At 41.8% G+C, this 14,635-nt stretch overlaps 1 protein-coding gene across 1 annotated transcript in view; it reads right to left on the reverse strand.

Moving 5' to 3' along the window:
• The window catches only part of SLC40A1 (solute carrier family 40 member 1), a 106,922-nt gene that overhangs the window by 45,011 nt on the left and 47,276 nt on the right, over window positions 1–14,635 (reverse strand). The window contains exons 4-6 of the mRNA XM_077448700.1: window positions 8,873–8,988; window positions 6,728–6,854; window positions 1,057–1,299 (exon numbers count right to left, since the gene is read on the reverse strand). Coding sequence (XP_077304826.1) covers window positions 1,057–1,299; window positions 6,728–6,854; window positions 8,873–8,988 — 486 coding nt within the window. The remainder of the gene's footprint in view (window positions 1–1,056; window positions 1,300–6,727; window positions 6,855–8,872; window positions 8,989–14,635) is intronic.

Below are 14,635 nucleotides of genomic sequence, written 5' to 3' on the forward strand. Positions count from 1 at the left end.
CCCATGCCACCTGATATGAGAGCCTGGTTAGAGGAACAGTGAACTGTTTGTAGAGCCCGGAGAGCAGAATCCTGCATGCACTTATTCTCAAACATGGTGCTAGGTAAGACGGTTTTTCCGTAAAGATTGGAGAAAATGTTGGATTTGTTGTAGGTGGTAGCTCTCTGCGGGCCAAGCTGCCTGTGTAGTGTAAGGATAGACATATTCCGCTGTGATCTAGGTAGTTGCCTATACGGAATGGTCCCTTGTTCACCCACTAGCCAAACCTGACGGGTTGTTTGCCCAGGGGGAACAGGGGATCGCCGAAGTGCGGGGCCACTGGAGTGTGTGCGGACCTTACAACTTTTACAACTCATTTCCCATATGTTTAAGGAATGAGAGAGTGTCGGGCTCATAATAGCTTTACGGTGCTTTGGGGAAGTCCGAAGGATAAGGTCCATTGCTGATGGAGTACAACCTGAGCCTCCAGTGGGACCCCCTCAGTGGAATAATGATGGCTGTGCAGTTGGAGTAATTGGGCTAACTGTGTGGCTTTATAATACTTTTTATGGGCACCCCCATACCCCCCACGTCTTTGGGGTCATGCATTGTAGCCTGGGCTATTCTAGGACCTTGCATTCCAGAAAATTTCACAGGTACGGTTGGGTTCCCTCTAACCAAGAAGCATATTAGGGACATTAGCACAGAGCACAAGAGACACCTAATGTAGCTTTGCAACAAATGTTGAGGCGACTGTAGTGGCTCATATTGAGTATGTTTAGACACCTGCTGATTTGGCTTCTGTTCCAATAGTTACAGAATGCACCTACCTCATAGGTAGTTGTGCAGATGATCTCAGATTATAGATAATCATATAGCTGAAAACAATTGTTTCTGTTAAAAATGTATTTTATACAGCTATCTGTTAAGAAGACCCAAAGGCAGAAAATTAAAGCTAGCAGCGTGGAGAGGGGCATGATGGGGTTTGACACATAATCTTGAAACCAATTTTGGACAGAAAAAAATGATTCTGACTATTGCCAAAGTTAACTATTTCACAGTTTTCATTTACAGTACCTTTTATGTTCAGCTGCTTCAGTTCTTGGTCATCAGCTTTCTTGCCAGCTTTGATAGCCAAGGCTGGTGTCTTTTGGTAAACCTTCCACAGTAGCAGGTATTCTACACACATTGACATCAGGTTCCATCCAGCAATGAAGCCACAGCCCATTACAGCAGAACCAAAGGTCATAATCTGTCCAACAGCCATAGGAGCCAATATATTTGTAAGCTGGTCTATACGTCTTACTGTCGCATTCATATCTGTAATAAAACATGATACATGTGATTGTATAGAAGGATGTAAAAAGTATGTACAAGCAATAGCTAGCTATAATCATAAAGTAACATGGTCAAAGGCTACTTTATCTTGAAGTATAAAAATGTCACTGTAAATAAAGTGACAAATTAGTTCTAAGCTGTGTGTACACAAAGTGTGAAACAACTTATAACGTACTCATACTTTATTGAGTAATGGAACTGTAGTGTCATCAGTTCTAGTCAAATGACTCAAACAAAGGATAAAAGCTACTTCAATTTAGTAGATAAGCACTAACAAATGTTAAGATTAGCAGGTAGTCTATTGAAATATAATGAAAGACGAGAGCTTGACTGCTGGATGACTATGTTGATACAGAACAAAAGGCGAGATCAATACATATGACTGAAAATTATACCTTCATATAATTATATGTTCATGCCAACATGGAGGGAGAAATTATACAACAGCACAAGGTCCAAATTTTGTATTTATTCTTATTAGTATGTAGGATTACCATAAAATGCACAAATAGGCATTGAGTCTCAGTTCAGAATTATGTGAATCTGATTTGGTTTTGATGTCAAGTGAAAAAACATTGCTTTATATGAAGACTGTTCACACAGATGCAGTGTGATTCTGATGCGGTTCAAAAAAAGGTCCTGTGCAAGTTTAGTGTGGAGCTGTGCGATTTTAGGCTCTATAGAATGTGAGAATCGCATTTAAAAAGCACAAATCACACCAAAAAAATCACACTGCACTGGCACTCCAAGTTGCATGTAAAATCGCAGCACATCGCACCGCACCAATGTGAACTGAAGTTTAGGCGTGGCAATTTTTCCATAGTTACATAAGTCCAGCTTGGACCAATGCAAGCATTTGTGTGCAATATCTGTGGGATCCTTGTTGAAGCTGGAAATCACTTTAGTAGATACCACTACTACAATGATCTGTACTAACTTCAAGGTCCTTTGCCGAGAACACAGGAGGTCACTCATACTTGCTCAGCACAGCTGTTTAGGGAACACTTAGCATTCTCTCAATGAACGCAAAGTGTTCTCTTATTGGATAAGGTGTAGCAGCGTTACGGTGACTTCAGCACAGTTGCAGCCTATTTAATAGCATTAGTAGGTCAGGCACAAGAAAATGCACAAGAAAATGCAAATAAAATCTTGGAATGTGGAAAAGGGCAGACAAATAAATATGATGTCATTACAGTAGTGTTTCAAATAAATGACTTGTAAGGCCACATTTTATAATAGTAATTTGTAAGTGATTTGGGGAGGGTTAACTGCATAAACAACAAGGATTAGTGAGCTCGCTTAGAAAAGACAAAATAGAAAAGTGTATTTTTTTAAAGGTAAATATGCAATTTTTGTAAATAAAAATACATCCGATGTCAATTTAAAGCTTTGGCAACCAACACCAGGACATTTTAAAGGACAAGAATACATAAACTGGGTATAGAATGAAGACAGTTTTGTCCACTGTATATAAAAAACATTTTAAGTAGTGAAGGCAAACATTTTTTTTGAGGGGGGGTAACAAGCATCTTTGTCAGCAGATACTTACTCCCACATCCTCATTCTGTACTTAGATGAGGATTGCCTTGGTCCACTCTCAGTACTTGTAGCCACCCGCAGCACTAGTAGCAGCTGACTTTGAAAACAGGGTAAAGTTCTTCTTCAATTATATGATGTAGAAAAACCTGCACTGGGGGAAGTATAGAGGCTGCCATTGCTGACATCAAAAAATGTTTAGTTACCCTGGTAGATCTGACTTCAATAATTATTGGGTCACTGACATCAAACAAGTATGCATGCAGTGAAGTTCGAAATCCTGTAAATATAACCTGGGTCAGTGTCTTAGAAAGTATTAAAGCCAATGAACCAGACAGCAAGCATTTTCAGTAAAATAAAGACTGAATGTGTTTTTTACAACTAATGGTATCCACATTTAATATTACTAAAGGATAGTATGTTAACGATCAGGGTGCTGCCATTGAAAGGTCAGCAATAAAACTTTTCTCCATGATGAAAAATTTGTCACAGTTGCTGGGGTTTCAGTATTGACTTAATTTGCATCATATCTGCTAGGTTATGGGAGGCCACGTTTTAACAAAAAAAAGTTCAGTATTTTTATTTTTTTCCAAGAATCATAGTTACCTAGGTGTATGCAGCATCGGTCCGATGCTGCATCTGTCCCCCGTTGGCTCTAAGACTGAGTATTGAGCGATCAAATGCCACTGATCACTGAGTTCTCAGAGTTCCGAGAGCTGGTTACTGTCAGTTACCGGCTCTCTCCTCTGCCCCCCGCGCTCACTGGAGCACTGGGCTGTGGAGCACTGGGCTGTTGGGGGGTGTAGCGGTTGACTCAGGCTCTCAGCGGCTCTCTGAGAGGCTGAGCCAGGATCCCGGTCTAGGGTTGTGGGCAGATCTCAACCATATTGTTGCGATCTTGCCCCAACCTGGACTGACTCTGATGTCAGCTGGCAATGGGCTGAAGCCCACTGTCTGCTGAAAAAGGGTCACAGGAGTGCAGAACAAACTGCACTCCTGTAATCCACAGAATAATTACAGCAAAGCGAGCTTTGGCTGTACTTCTCCTTTAACGGATGTGACTTTTTCCCAGCTACAGTATGTATCCGATCAACTATTTCCTTTCCTCTATTGTCTCTTGGGAGCTCTACTTAAACTTTCTGCCAGTTCTGAATTTTTGGTTGATGTCTGAATCACGTGCAGGTTTAAACTGCAGGAAAGGTCAAAAAAAGCAACTTGGAAATCGTCTACAGTAGATGTACATACTTATTGCCCCAACTCATCTGCAGTGGTAAGCAAGGAGAAAGGAGATGCTGGTTATGCTCTCTTTACAAAACTTTACAAAAAATATATTTTTTTAAATTCATGTATGCAGCATCAACAAATTATGAAACGCTTTACAGAGTATACAAAATCATTCATATCAGCTCCTGCCTTGAAGGATCTTACAATTTAAAGTGGACCTGGCTTGAAGTTAGGATATGCTATATTACAGAGAACATCTAAAAAAGTTAATCATGCCTAAGCAGTACCCTGTAAGTTTTACCTTTTGTCTGGAATTCCTTCTGAAAACTAGCAGTGCACTTCCTGATATGTGATGGTGCCTATAGTCTTAAACCCCATACACACTATCAAATTTTCTGCTGAATTTTGTCTTCAGATTGACCTCATATTATATGGTTTTGGTAAATCTGAAGGAAAAAAATCAGCAGAAAATCTGATAGTGTGTATGGGGCTTGAGGCTGGATTCACATCTATGCAGTTTTAGTGCTTTTTGCATTTTGTAGATTTGCACTACAGTCCATTTACCATGGTTTCCTATGAAACATGTTCTGTAGTGCAAATCTTCAAAATGCAAAAAGCACTAAAAATGCATAGGTGTGAATCCAGTCTTAGCCCTTGTACACACGATCGGAGATTCAGACGGAATGTGTCCGATCAGAGCGTTTTGTCAGATATTCCGACTGTGTGTGGTATGCATCGGACTGTTTCCGTCGGACCAAATTTTCCAACTTACCGGAAATATTTTCCGACAAAATGCTCCGATCGGACATACTCCGATCATGTGTAGAGAATTCCAATCGGACAAAGTGCCACGCATGCTCAGATCAAATTCCTACATCAAAGCTATTGGCTACTAGCCTGAACGTAGTCCCGTCGTAACGAAATAACGTCATCACGTTCTGAACGATCGGATTTTCCGACAACTTCGTCCGACCGTGTGTATACAACAGTTTCGGACAAAATCCGTCGGACAAAATCTGACGGACAAAATCCGACGGATTTGGTTGTCAGAATCTCCGATCGTGTGTACAAGGGCTTAGAGTTGTATTTTGGCAGGCACTTATGCCTCTGACTACCGACGTCAGGAGATTTGAAGTGAGATTTGGTGATGTCACAACTGTGCTGCTCACTGTTCTCCTTGCTGGAGGCTCTGACATGAGGGTCACACTACTTTTAGAGAATAATTTATGATTATTATTATTATATAGCATTTATACAGTTCCAACAGTTTGTGAAGTGATTTACAATATCATGGAAGACAGTACAGTTACAATACAAGATAAGAGGATTAACAGGACCCATGCATGTTGTTCCTCTTTAATGCACCTTTCATTGATATATAAATCACATACATTGCCAATTTGGGTGGACGCAGAACAACATGCTAGCATGTTTTCAAAATTTAGGAGGAAACATATTTACACACATGGAAAAGTCTGTTAAGTCTGATATCTCTGGTGGGAACTGAAACCCAGACCTCAGCTTTAATTTCAATGATGCTAACCACTCAACCAGTATACTTCCCACCTTCCTAAAGGAATAATGATTTATGGAGAGGTTCCAAAAACACAATGGAATTTCAGCCTCCATCACTTACTGGCTCTCAAACTAAATATTTGATACAGGAATGTAAAAATGTTAATAAATGTGTAGACATGCTGATATTCATTCTATGTGGCAGTGATGGAAGAAGGATGCACTCAGCAAAAGTGTAGATGTTTTGTTTGTTTCTAGCTTGGTCAACTTCTTCAACACTTTGCCTGGGTACGTAGAAATGCTGATCCTAGCAGACGTGTCATGTTTTAGCTGTGGTGGCTGGTATCTGGATATACCCATACATAGAGGAACTGCATTAAAATCCTGTGGATTTTCCATGTACCAATTCCTTTTTGTACTCCATATGCACTTCTGCTGTTCAGTGTTTGTCAAGTGAGTTCCCGATACAGAGTGATGCTTGTTTCCCGTTATCCTCTGTCAGCCAACATCAACAGGGAATTTGCCAATTTTGAAGTGGACTCTACCTCAAATACCAACTGTTACACAATTCCTCTGAAAGTGTTTGTATCATGCATTGCATCATGTAACATTATGTCCACCTTTAGAATCTATACAAGTATTCTATCATTAGATTATAGGAAGTTGTATGTAGTACAAGCTCCCTCTTGTACTCCCACAAGTGTGGGAGAGGACACAGTACTTAAGCCAGTGCAGCTTTAAACTGCGGCTTTCATAGAAGGTATCACCATCCAGGGACTATCAGAGCTCGGTGTGCCTCCTCTTGCCTGGAACCAGCAGGCACATCTGGGTACACAATAATCAGTTTTTCCCTGTGGGTGTATAAAGTGTAATGTCCCTGGATGGTGATACCTTCTAGGAAAGCAGCAGTTTAAAGCCTTTGGGACCCACCTTGGTGCATACTAAAGGGGGTCAACTCCAGCGGGTGAGTGTAAACCCCTGGGGGGCACGAACAGGGTGGATTGGTGTAGAGGAAGTTGTACATGTAGATTATCCCACATTAATTATCAGTAAGGAGAAAGTCATGTAACTTTAGGTCAATATTGTACCGTCAACAAAATATCATTATTGCACCATCAAAAAAAAAAATAATTACCTGCCAATTTGCTTCTGTCTTCTCCAGCAACAACAACAATCCAGTCCCTCTGGATGGTAATGCCCATAGCTGTGCTAGCTAGATTTGCAATATTTGCAATGGTGATGACAAGGATATAGCACAGTGTCTACAAAAGAAAAAAATTAACTTAACATATAATTCATCTATAAAGCCATAGTTATCACTTACACCAGGCATGTCCAAAGTCCGGCCCGCGGGCCAATCGCGGCCCGCATTCCGGTTTCGGACGGCCCGTCTGGTCATGTTCCCATATATATCTTTTGTGGCCCCCAACGAATCCCCGATTGCCGGGGGCCACAAAAGATAGATGTGCTGGCTGCCATGGAGGGGGCGGAACGAGTGCCTTGGATACAGGACAGCGTCCTGTGTAAAAGGAAGTCCCGTCCTGCGCTGCCATTGGACAACCGTTTTGTCCATCACAGGAGGCGGGACTTTCAATTAAAGAGGCAGTCGATAGAAACAGGAGTTTCTCCTGTATGTCTGTCGGCGCTCATCCCGCCCCCCTCCCTGTCTCCTCCAAGGCTGCAGAGGACATGAATCAGGCTGCACTGATGGTAATGGTGAGTCTGCATTCATGAAAATGTGTGGGCTGCATTCATGGCAATATGGGGGCTGCATTCATGGCAATATGGGGGCTGCATTCATGGCAATGTGTGGCAATATGGGGGCTGCATTCATGGCAATATGGGGGCTGCATTCATGGCAATGTCGGGACTGCATTCATGGCAATGTGGGGGCTGCATTCCTGGCAATGTGGGCGCTGCATTCCTGGCAATGTGGGGGCTGCATTCCTGGCAATGTGGGGGCTGCATTCCTGGCAATGTGGGGGCTGCATTCATGGCAATGTGGGGGCTGCATTCATGGCAATGTGGGGGCTGCATTCATGGCAATGTGGGGGCTGCATTCCTGGCAATGTGGGGGCTGCATTCCTGGCAATGTGGGGGCTGCATTCCTGGCAATGTGGGGGCTGCATTCCTGGCAATGTGGGGGCTGCATTCCTGGCAATGTGGGGGCTGCATTCCTGGCAATGTGGGGGCTGCATTCATTGGGGGGTGCATTCATGGCAATACGCTGGGGGCTGCATTCATGGCAATACGCTGGGGGCTGCATTCATGGCAATACGCTGGGGGCTGCATTCATGGCAATACGCTGGGGGCTGCATTCATGGCAATACGCTGGGGGCTGCATTCATGGCAATACGCTGGGGGCTGCATTCATGGCAATACGCTGGGGGCTGCATTCATGGCAATACTGTGGGGGCTGCATTCATGGCAATACGCTGGGGGCTGCAGATGGGCACTGACCCTTATTTTGCTTCACATGTCTTTATTTAAAATGTAAGATTTTTTTATTTTTATTTTTTTCCTGAGACTTCCTTTTTAAAGTTAAGGTGCGTGGTATAAGCCGATTAAATACAGTATATCCAAATAACACACCCGAGCTCATCTGTTCACCACACACAGCACAAAGGCAAGATAATTCTTGTTGGGCCGTGTATTAGTGCTCGGATGAACACACTTAGATCGAATTTTAATGGTTTAAAGAATGTCAGACAAAATGGTCGGCCCTCGAGCATGTTCACTTCATCAAATCTGGCCCTCTTTGAAAAAAGTTTGGACACCCCTGACTTACACCTTGCTTTAAATACAAAGTAGAAAAAAAAAATCATTTGTCATGAAAAAAGCTTATTTTACTGGAGTCAGTTTGTAAAATATAGTAACGCAGATTTACTATAGGAATTGAGAATCTTCACTTCAATTATTCAATCCAAAAAGCTTCCTAGCTTCTCCATCCATAGAAGCCATACTACAGCTGAATGAATGGAGAAAGGGTGGATGATTGTTAGCTCTGCCAAATGCATAAACTGATTAAACATATTGCTAGTGAAGTATTACACAATTTTTAATGGTCTTAGATTTATTAGGCATTTATTTGATCTCCAGAGCCAGTATAAACTGCTCTCCCCTGGGCAGAAGGTAGTACCAATGCTATCTGTGAGAGCAGCCATCTTTCTGCCATAGTCTATCATGCCTCCTCCTGAGTCACACCTAAATAATTAAAATCAGCAGGGAAAAATGAGAAAAGGTGTATTATAAAATAACATAAAGAATATTTAAAACCAACCAACAGCCAGCCTTGATACATGGACAACAGTTCATTCTTGTACAAGAAGACCACCATCAAGATGATGCCACAGATAATAACAGAGACGTTCTGCACAATCAGCGAAGTCTGTGCCACTATAAAAGAAGAAGAGAAAGCAGACTGAATCTCTAACAGTATTAACCATTTTTATTATTAATCTTAAAAAAACACATTAGTCAGACTTAAATAATTTTAGGCTAAGAATTTTCTTGATATTTCTTTTCTTTTAAGGTAACCAATGACAACTGGGTTAATGCAAAAATTAGAATTTTCAGTCTTAAATTGTTATACTTGTGTAGGGTTCATTTTGATTTTCTTTCCACTGCAGTTTATATAATAATAATCTGTCTGTGATACTCACTAGTGTAATCTGCAGTAGATAATCAGTTTAATATACATCAGAGAATGTAAACACCCTCAGACCGCTTGGTGATTTTATATATATATATATATATATATATATATATACATATATATATATATATATATATATATACACAGAATATATACACACACACACACACATTATTGTGTAAGGTCTTTTTTTTTTTTAAATAACAAACATGTCATACTTACCTCCACTGTGTAGCTTGTTTTGCACAGAGTGGCCCCTGAACCTCGTCTTCTGGGGTCCCCGGCGGCTCTCGTGGCTCCTCCCCACATCTGATAACCCCCCTCAGAGAAGCACTCTCCCAGGGGGTTACCTTGCAGGTGGACTCCCGAGTCCAGCGTTTGCGTCTATAGACACAGAATGCTGGACTCGGCCCCACCCCGGCGCCCGCATCATTGGATTTGATTGAAAGCAGTGAGAGCCAATGGCTGCGTCGCTATCAATCTATCCAATGAAGAGCCGGGAGCCCGTGGAGAGAAAGACAGCTGGGGGGCCGGTGACTGCCAGGTGTTTTTTCACCTTAATGCATAGGATGCATTAAGGTCAAAAAACACAAAACGTTTACAACCCCTTTAAGTTTTCATCGTTTAAAATTATGCTTTTATATTGTAATTGTAAATAAACACGTGTTGTTTTAAATATGTTGAATCATTTTGCAGTAATAACATACTGACCTCTGCAAATCGCTTATCTACTTTTATAAATTTTCTAAGCAAATATACCCTTTTGCAAGTGCATGCCCTATATATAAAAAGTTAACAAGCTCTACTCCCTTAGTAAATTCTTCCTTTGTCTCCAACCTTCTGAGTATGCAACAGGGTCAACAAAAAAGTATTTTTAGAAGTAAAGTTAAAATACATCTCTAGCCATTGAGACCGTAGTGGTGTATAGAGAATGTATGGGGGAGAGGAAACATATAGTCAGCAGTCCCTAATGAAAGGGCAGATAGAACCCTGAGAATGGTAAGTGGGAAAATCTCTAATGTGGAAAAGTTCTGAAACCTGCTGCAATGGTACTTTGGTCCTTTCCTCTGCTCCAAAAAAAAGAAAAGGACTCACAAGTTGAACACTTTCCCTGTCCAATAATAATCACTTCCAGTTGCCAGAGACATTTGCCATTGCCTCTTACAAATTAAGAAACAACCAAATAATTGCAAGTTATACTCCAAAACATGTAGAATCGGGTTGTCCACTTTGAGCCAACAAAATTTTGATTCAATTTTTTTGTTGAAATTTTTAAATAATCAAATACATGAAATTGTGGTTTTGATCAACTGCAAGGAGATTGGATTGTGTTTGCCAGAATCAAAACATTAAAAAAAAAATTAGACCTTTTCCTGTTCAACCTTTCAAAACACTGTATTAAAGCTGTCTGTATTGCCTGATTTTGACTTTACAACTGACACAATTCTAGTGGTTTATTGAACTTGTTTGTGTTTTTAATAGAAATATTACATGCAAAAATAAAAGAGTCACTTCATTCAAGTAAAGAAAGTTGTGGTGAATAGTGCAAATTCTGTAAATATGTGAGGAAAGTACTGCAAAAAAATTGAGAAAAAACATTAAAGTCAAAGCACACATTTGTTATTTATCTCATGGTATAGGTGGTTTATTGTTTAGGAATGTACAAAATAACAATGAGCGGAACTCTGCACTGGCCGTTAAGGTAAAAGAACACAATGTGTGAGTGTGGTCATTTTATGGCCGTATCACAGAAACTTAAATAATTTGTAACATTGAACTAGAGGGAGATTGTTCTGTTAATGAAGGCACACAAGAATATTTTCACAATATTTCTGTGTGCTTTCATTCACAGAACAATCTACCTCTGGTACAGTGTCAGCCTGTGGGGAAAAAAATTGCAATAAAATAATGTAAAAAACTGTAAAAGTGCTAAATATCGCAACACAAATAAATGTAACTCATTCATTAGAAAAACAAAACACATATTTTCAGTGAATTCATTGCTTTTGAGATACACATCACATGAGTTTAACCACTTGACCTCCAGAAGATTTACCCCCCTTCAAAATCAGGCCAAGTTTTGCGAAGCGACGCTGAGTTACTTTAACTGACAATTGTGCGATTGTGCAACGCTGTACCCAAATAGAATGTATGTCAATTTGTTTTCCCACAAATAGAGATTTATTTTGTTGGTGTTTGATCACCACTGCATTTTTATTTTATTGCGTCATAAATGAAAAAGGCCAACAATTTTGAAAACTATATTTTTTACTTTCTGCTATAAAACACATCCAATAAAGAAAATTAAAAAAAATCGAATTTCTTCATAACTGTATGTATTTTGCTACATGTTTTTGGTGAACAAAAATCCCAATAAGCGTATATATTGTTTGGTTTATACTAACGTTATAGTGTCTACAAACTATGGGATATATACTGACATTTTTTTTTTTTTTTTTATTCTAGTAACGGCAGCGATCAGTGACTTACAGCGGCACTGCAATATTGCAGACAACCGGACACTGACACTTTGCGGGAACCAGTGATACTAATACAGTGATCAGTGCTAAATATATGCACTGTCATTGTACTAATGACACTGGCTGAGAAGAGATTAAACATCTAGGGTGAACAAAGGGTTAAATGTGTGCCTAGCCAGTGTTTGTGTTCACTATGTGTGCTGTTTTTACTAGAGGAAGAGATGGATTTGAGTCCTTGCTTTTCAGGAACACAGAATCGATCCTTACCCCCTGTCAGAACGTAACTCTGCCTTGGTTACATAGGTATAGCTCTGTTCTGAGTCTCTGCCCAATGATAAGTAAGTGGCATCAGACATTGAGCGCCCAGAACCTGCAGATTGGCTTCTGTTGTGAACAATCATAGCAGAAGCGGCATGCCACCAGCAGGCGGAAGTGTGGGATCACGTATATATACACACAATATCTTGCGCACAGCTGCCACCCTGTAACAGTAAAACTGCTATAGGGTGGTCAGCAAGTGGTTAAGACAAACCGCCAGTGGGTTACTTGTCAGTAGTCCCGGTCCTCTTCCTTCCCTCTCTAAGGCCAAGAGGTGAATTTGTTACTATCTGCCCAGGACTCCTTCACCACGTGGGCCCAAGAGTGTTTACATGTAATTGGATACTTGTTACAAATAAAGATATGTTTTATTACTGATTGGAGACTTTCTACTTTCCCTGTCAGTGGCATTTGGATGGCTGAAGTACATCTATCAAGTTCCTTAGAAGAGACACTGATTCAAGCAGACCTGTTTTGATGTTGCAGACTTCATTTGTCCACTTAGGAGTAAACTGTATTCTATTGTTGTCTAGATTAATGGACTATGCCCCTTTCCTTCTGGGGCCAAGCTAATAGTCCTACCCAAGGCTGCCAGCTGGCCTGTCAGCCCTTTAGATGCACGTATCCACCAATGAGGCTACCTACTTTTGTTCAACCCACTTGTGAGCCACTCCTACCTTTGCCTTTGGACTTCTTTTTGCCCTCTCCCTCTTGTTTCAAGACTTCAGCTCAATTTACACATTCTATGGGTCTGACCTGGTGTTGATGTCTTCCATGACCTTAGAGACAAGGTGTTCACCTCTGTTGAGATCTTTGAAAACGAAAGGACTTTAAATGCTTTAAATATGAGTTTTGTTTTCACAATTGGATGCTGCCGATGACAGTATTTGCTACACCTTTGTATACTCTTAGCCCTTGTACACACGGTCGGACATTCCGACGGAAAATGTCCGATCGGACCATGTTGCCAGATAATCCGACCGTGTGTGGGCTCCATCGGACCATTCCGACGGACCATTCCGACGGACCAAGTTTTCCAGCTTGGCTATAAAACTTTCCGACAACATGATCCGATCGGACCTTGTCCCATCATGTGTAGAGAATTCCGATCGGACAAAGTGCCACGCATGCTCAGATCAAATTCCTACACCAAAGCTATTGGCTACTAGCCTGAACGTAGTCCCATCATAACGAAACAACGTCATCACGTTCTGAACGATCAGACATTCCGACAACTTTGTCCGACCGTGTGTATGCAACAGTTTCGGACAAAATCCGATGGATTTGGTTGTCGGAATGTCCGACCGTGTGTACAAGGGCTTAGTCCTTGGGCCCATGTATCCACATTTCCCTTTAAATAAAGTGTTTGTGGAATTAAATTCATGGACTTTGGTTTCTACATTAGTTTACTTATTTTGTCACTTTACAAGCAGATCAGAGGCTCAGGGAGGTGTATTTTTAGTGCCGTCCACTGTTTGTTCATGTTATCTGCAATTCCTGGATGATGAGAATGTGTTAATATTGACGGAAAATTGCCAAGTATATGGCCAGTTTAAGATAGCAGCACATTTTAGAGGACCTGTATTGCAACATGAACAAAATTAACCAAAACAACTCTGTTGGTAAAGTATCGTTTGTTCCGGCAATGTATCCTTTAAAGCGGGAGTCCGTCGGGAGTTCCGCCGTTTTTTTTTTTTTTTAAAGTCAGCAGCTACAAATACAGCAGCTGCTGACTTTTAAAATAAGGACACTTACCCGCCCAGCGCGCCCGCGATGTCGGCACCCGAAGCCGATCTCTCGATCGTCTCTCGGGTGCTGCCACCGCCATCTTGGTTATGGGAATCAGGAAGTGGAGCCTTTCGGCTTCATTTCCCGGTTCCCTACTGTGCGTGCGCGAGTCGCGCTGCGCAATAAGGATGGACCCGCTGCCTCTGGGATCTGTGTGTTTCCCAGCAGGCAGCGGGGGACTTTCAGAAAGGGGCATAGATCTACGCCCCTTTCCGCAGAGAGCTATCCCGGAAGTGGGTGCAGATACCTGTACTGTACAGGTACCTGCACCCCCCTCCCCCCTGAAAGGTGCCAATTGTGGCGCCGGAGGGGGGGGGGGTTCCAATGAGCGGAAGGTCCACTTTAGGGTGGACCTCCGCTTTAAGAGGTTCTTTCATTGTTTTTGAACCCCTTATCCAGTGGCAGGAGAAAGGGAACAAGTTTGCTGGACACTCCTGCAGCATTGCCCTCGCTGGCTTTTACTGAGCCACCCACAACCTGCAAGCTCTGCTGGCAGGAACATGAAGGTTCTATACAAGGAACCTTCCTGTTCCTGAACAGCACAGGGTCAGGCAGCTGCCTGCATCTTCAGGAAGATTGTGGTGAGGGGCTGCATTGTTCATATGTGAAAAGGGGAGGGGGGTTGCAATGGTTGTATGTGTGAAGGGGAGGGGGGCTGCATTGGTTGTATGTGTAAGGGAGAGGGGGTCTGCACTCTTTGTATGTGTTAGGGGAGGGGGGCTGCACTGTTTGTGTGTGTTGGGGGGGCTTCATTGTTTGTATGTGTTAGGGGAGGGGGCTGCACTGTTTGTATGTGTTAGGG

The sequence above is a fragment of the Lithobates pipiens genome, unplaced genomic scaffold (assembly GCF_037356315.1).
Source record: "Lithobates pipiens isolate NorthernLeopardFrog02 unplaced genomic scaffold, aLitPip1_a1.2 Scaffold_22, whole genome shotgun sequence".
NCBI lineage: Eukaryota > Metazoa > Chordata > Amphibia > Anura > Ranidae > Lithobates > Lithobates pipiens.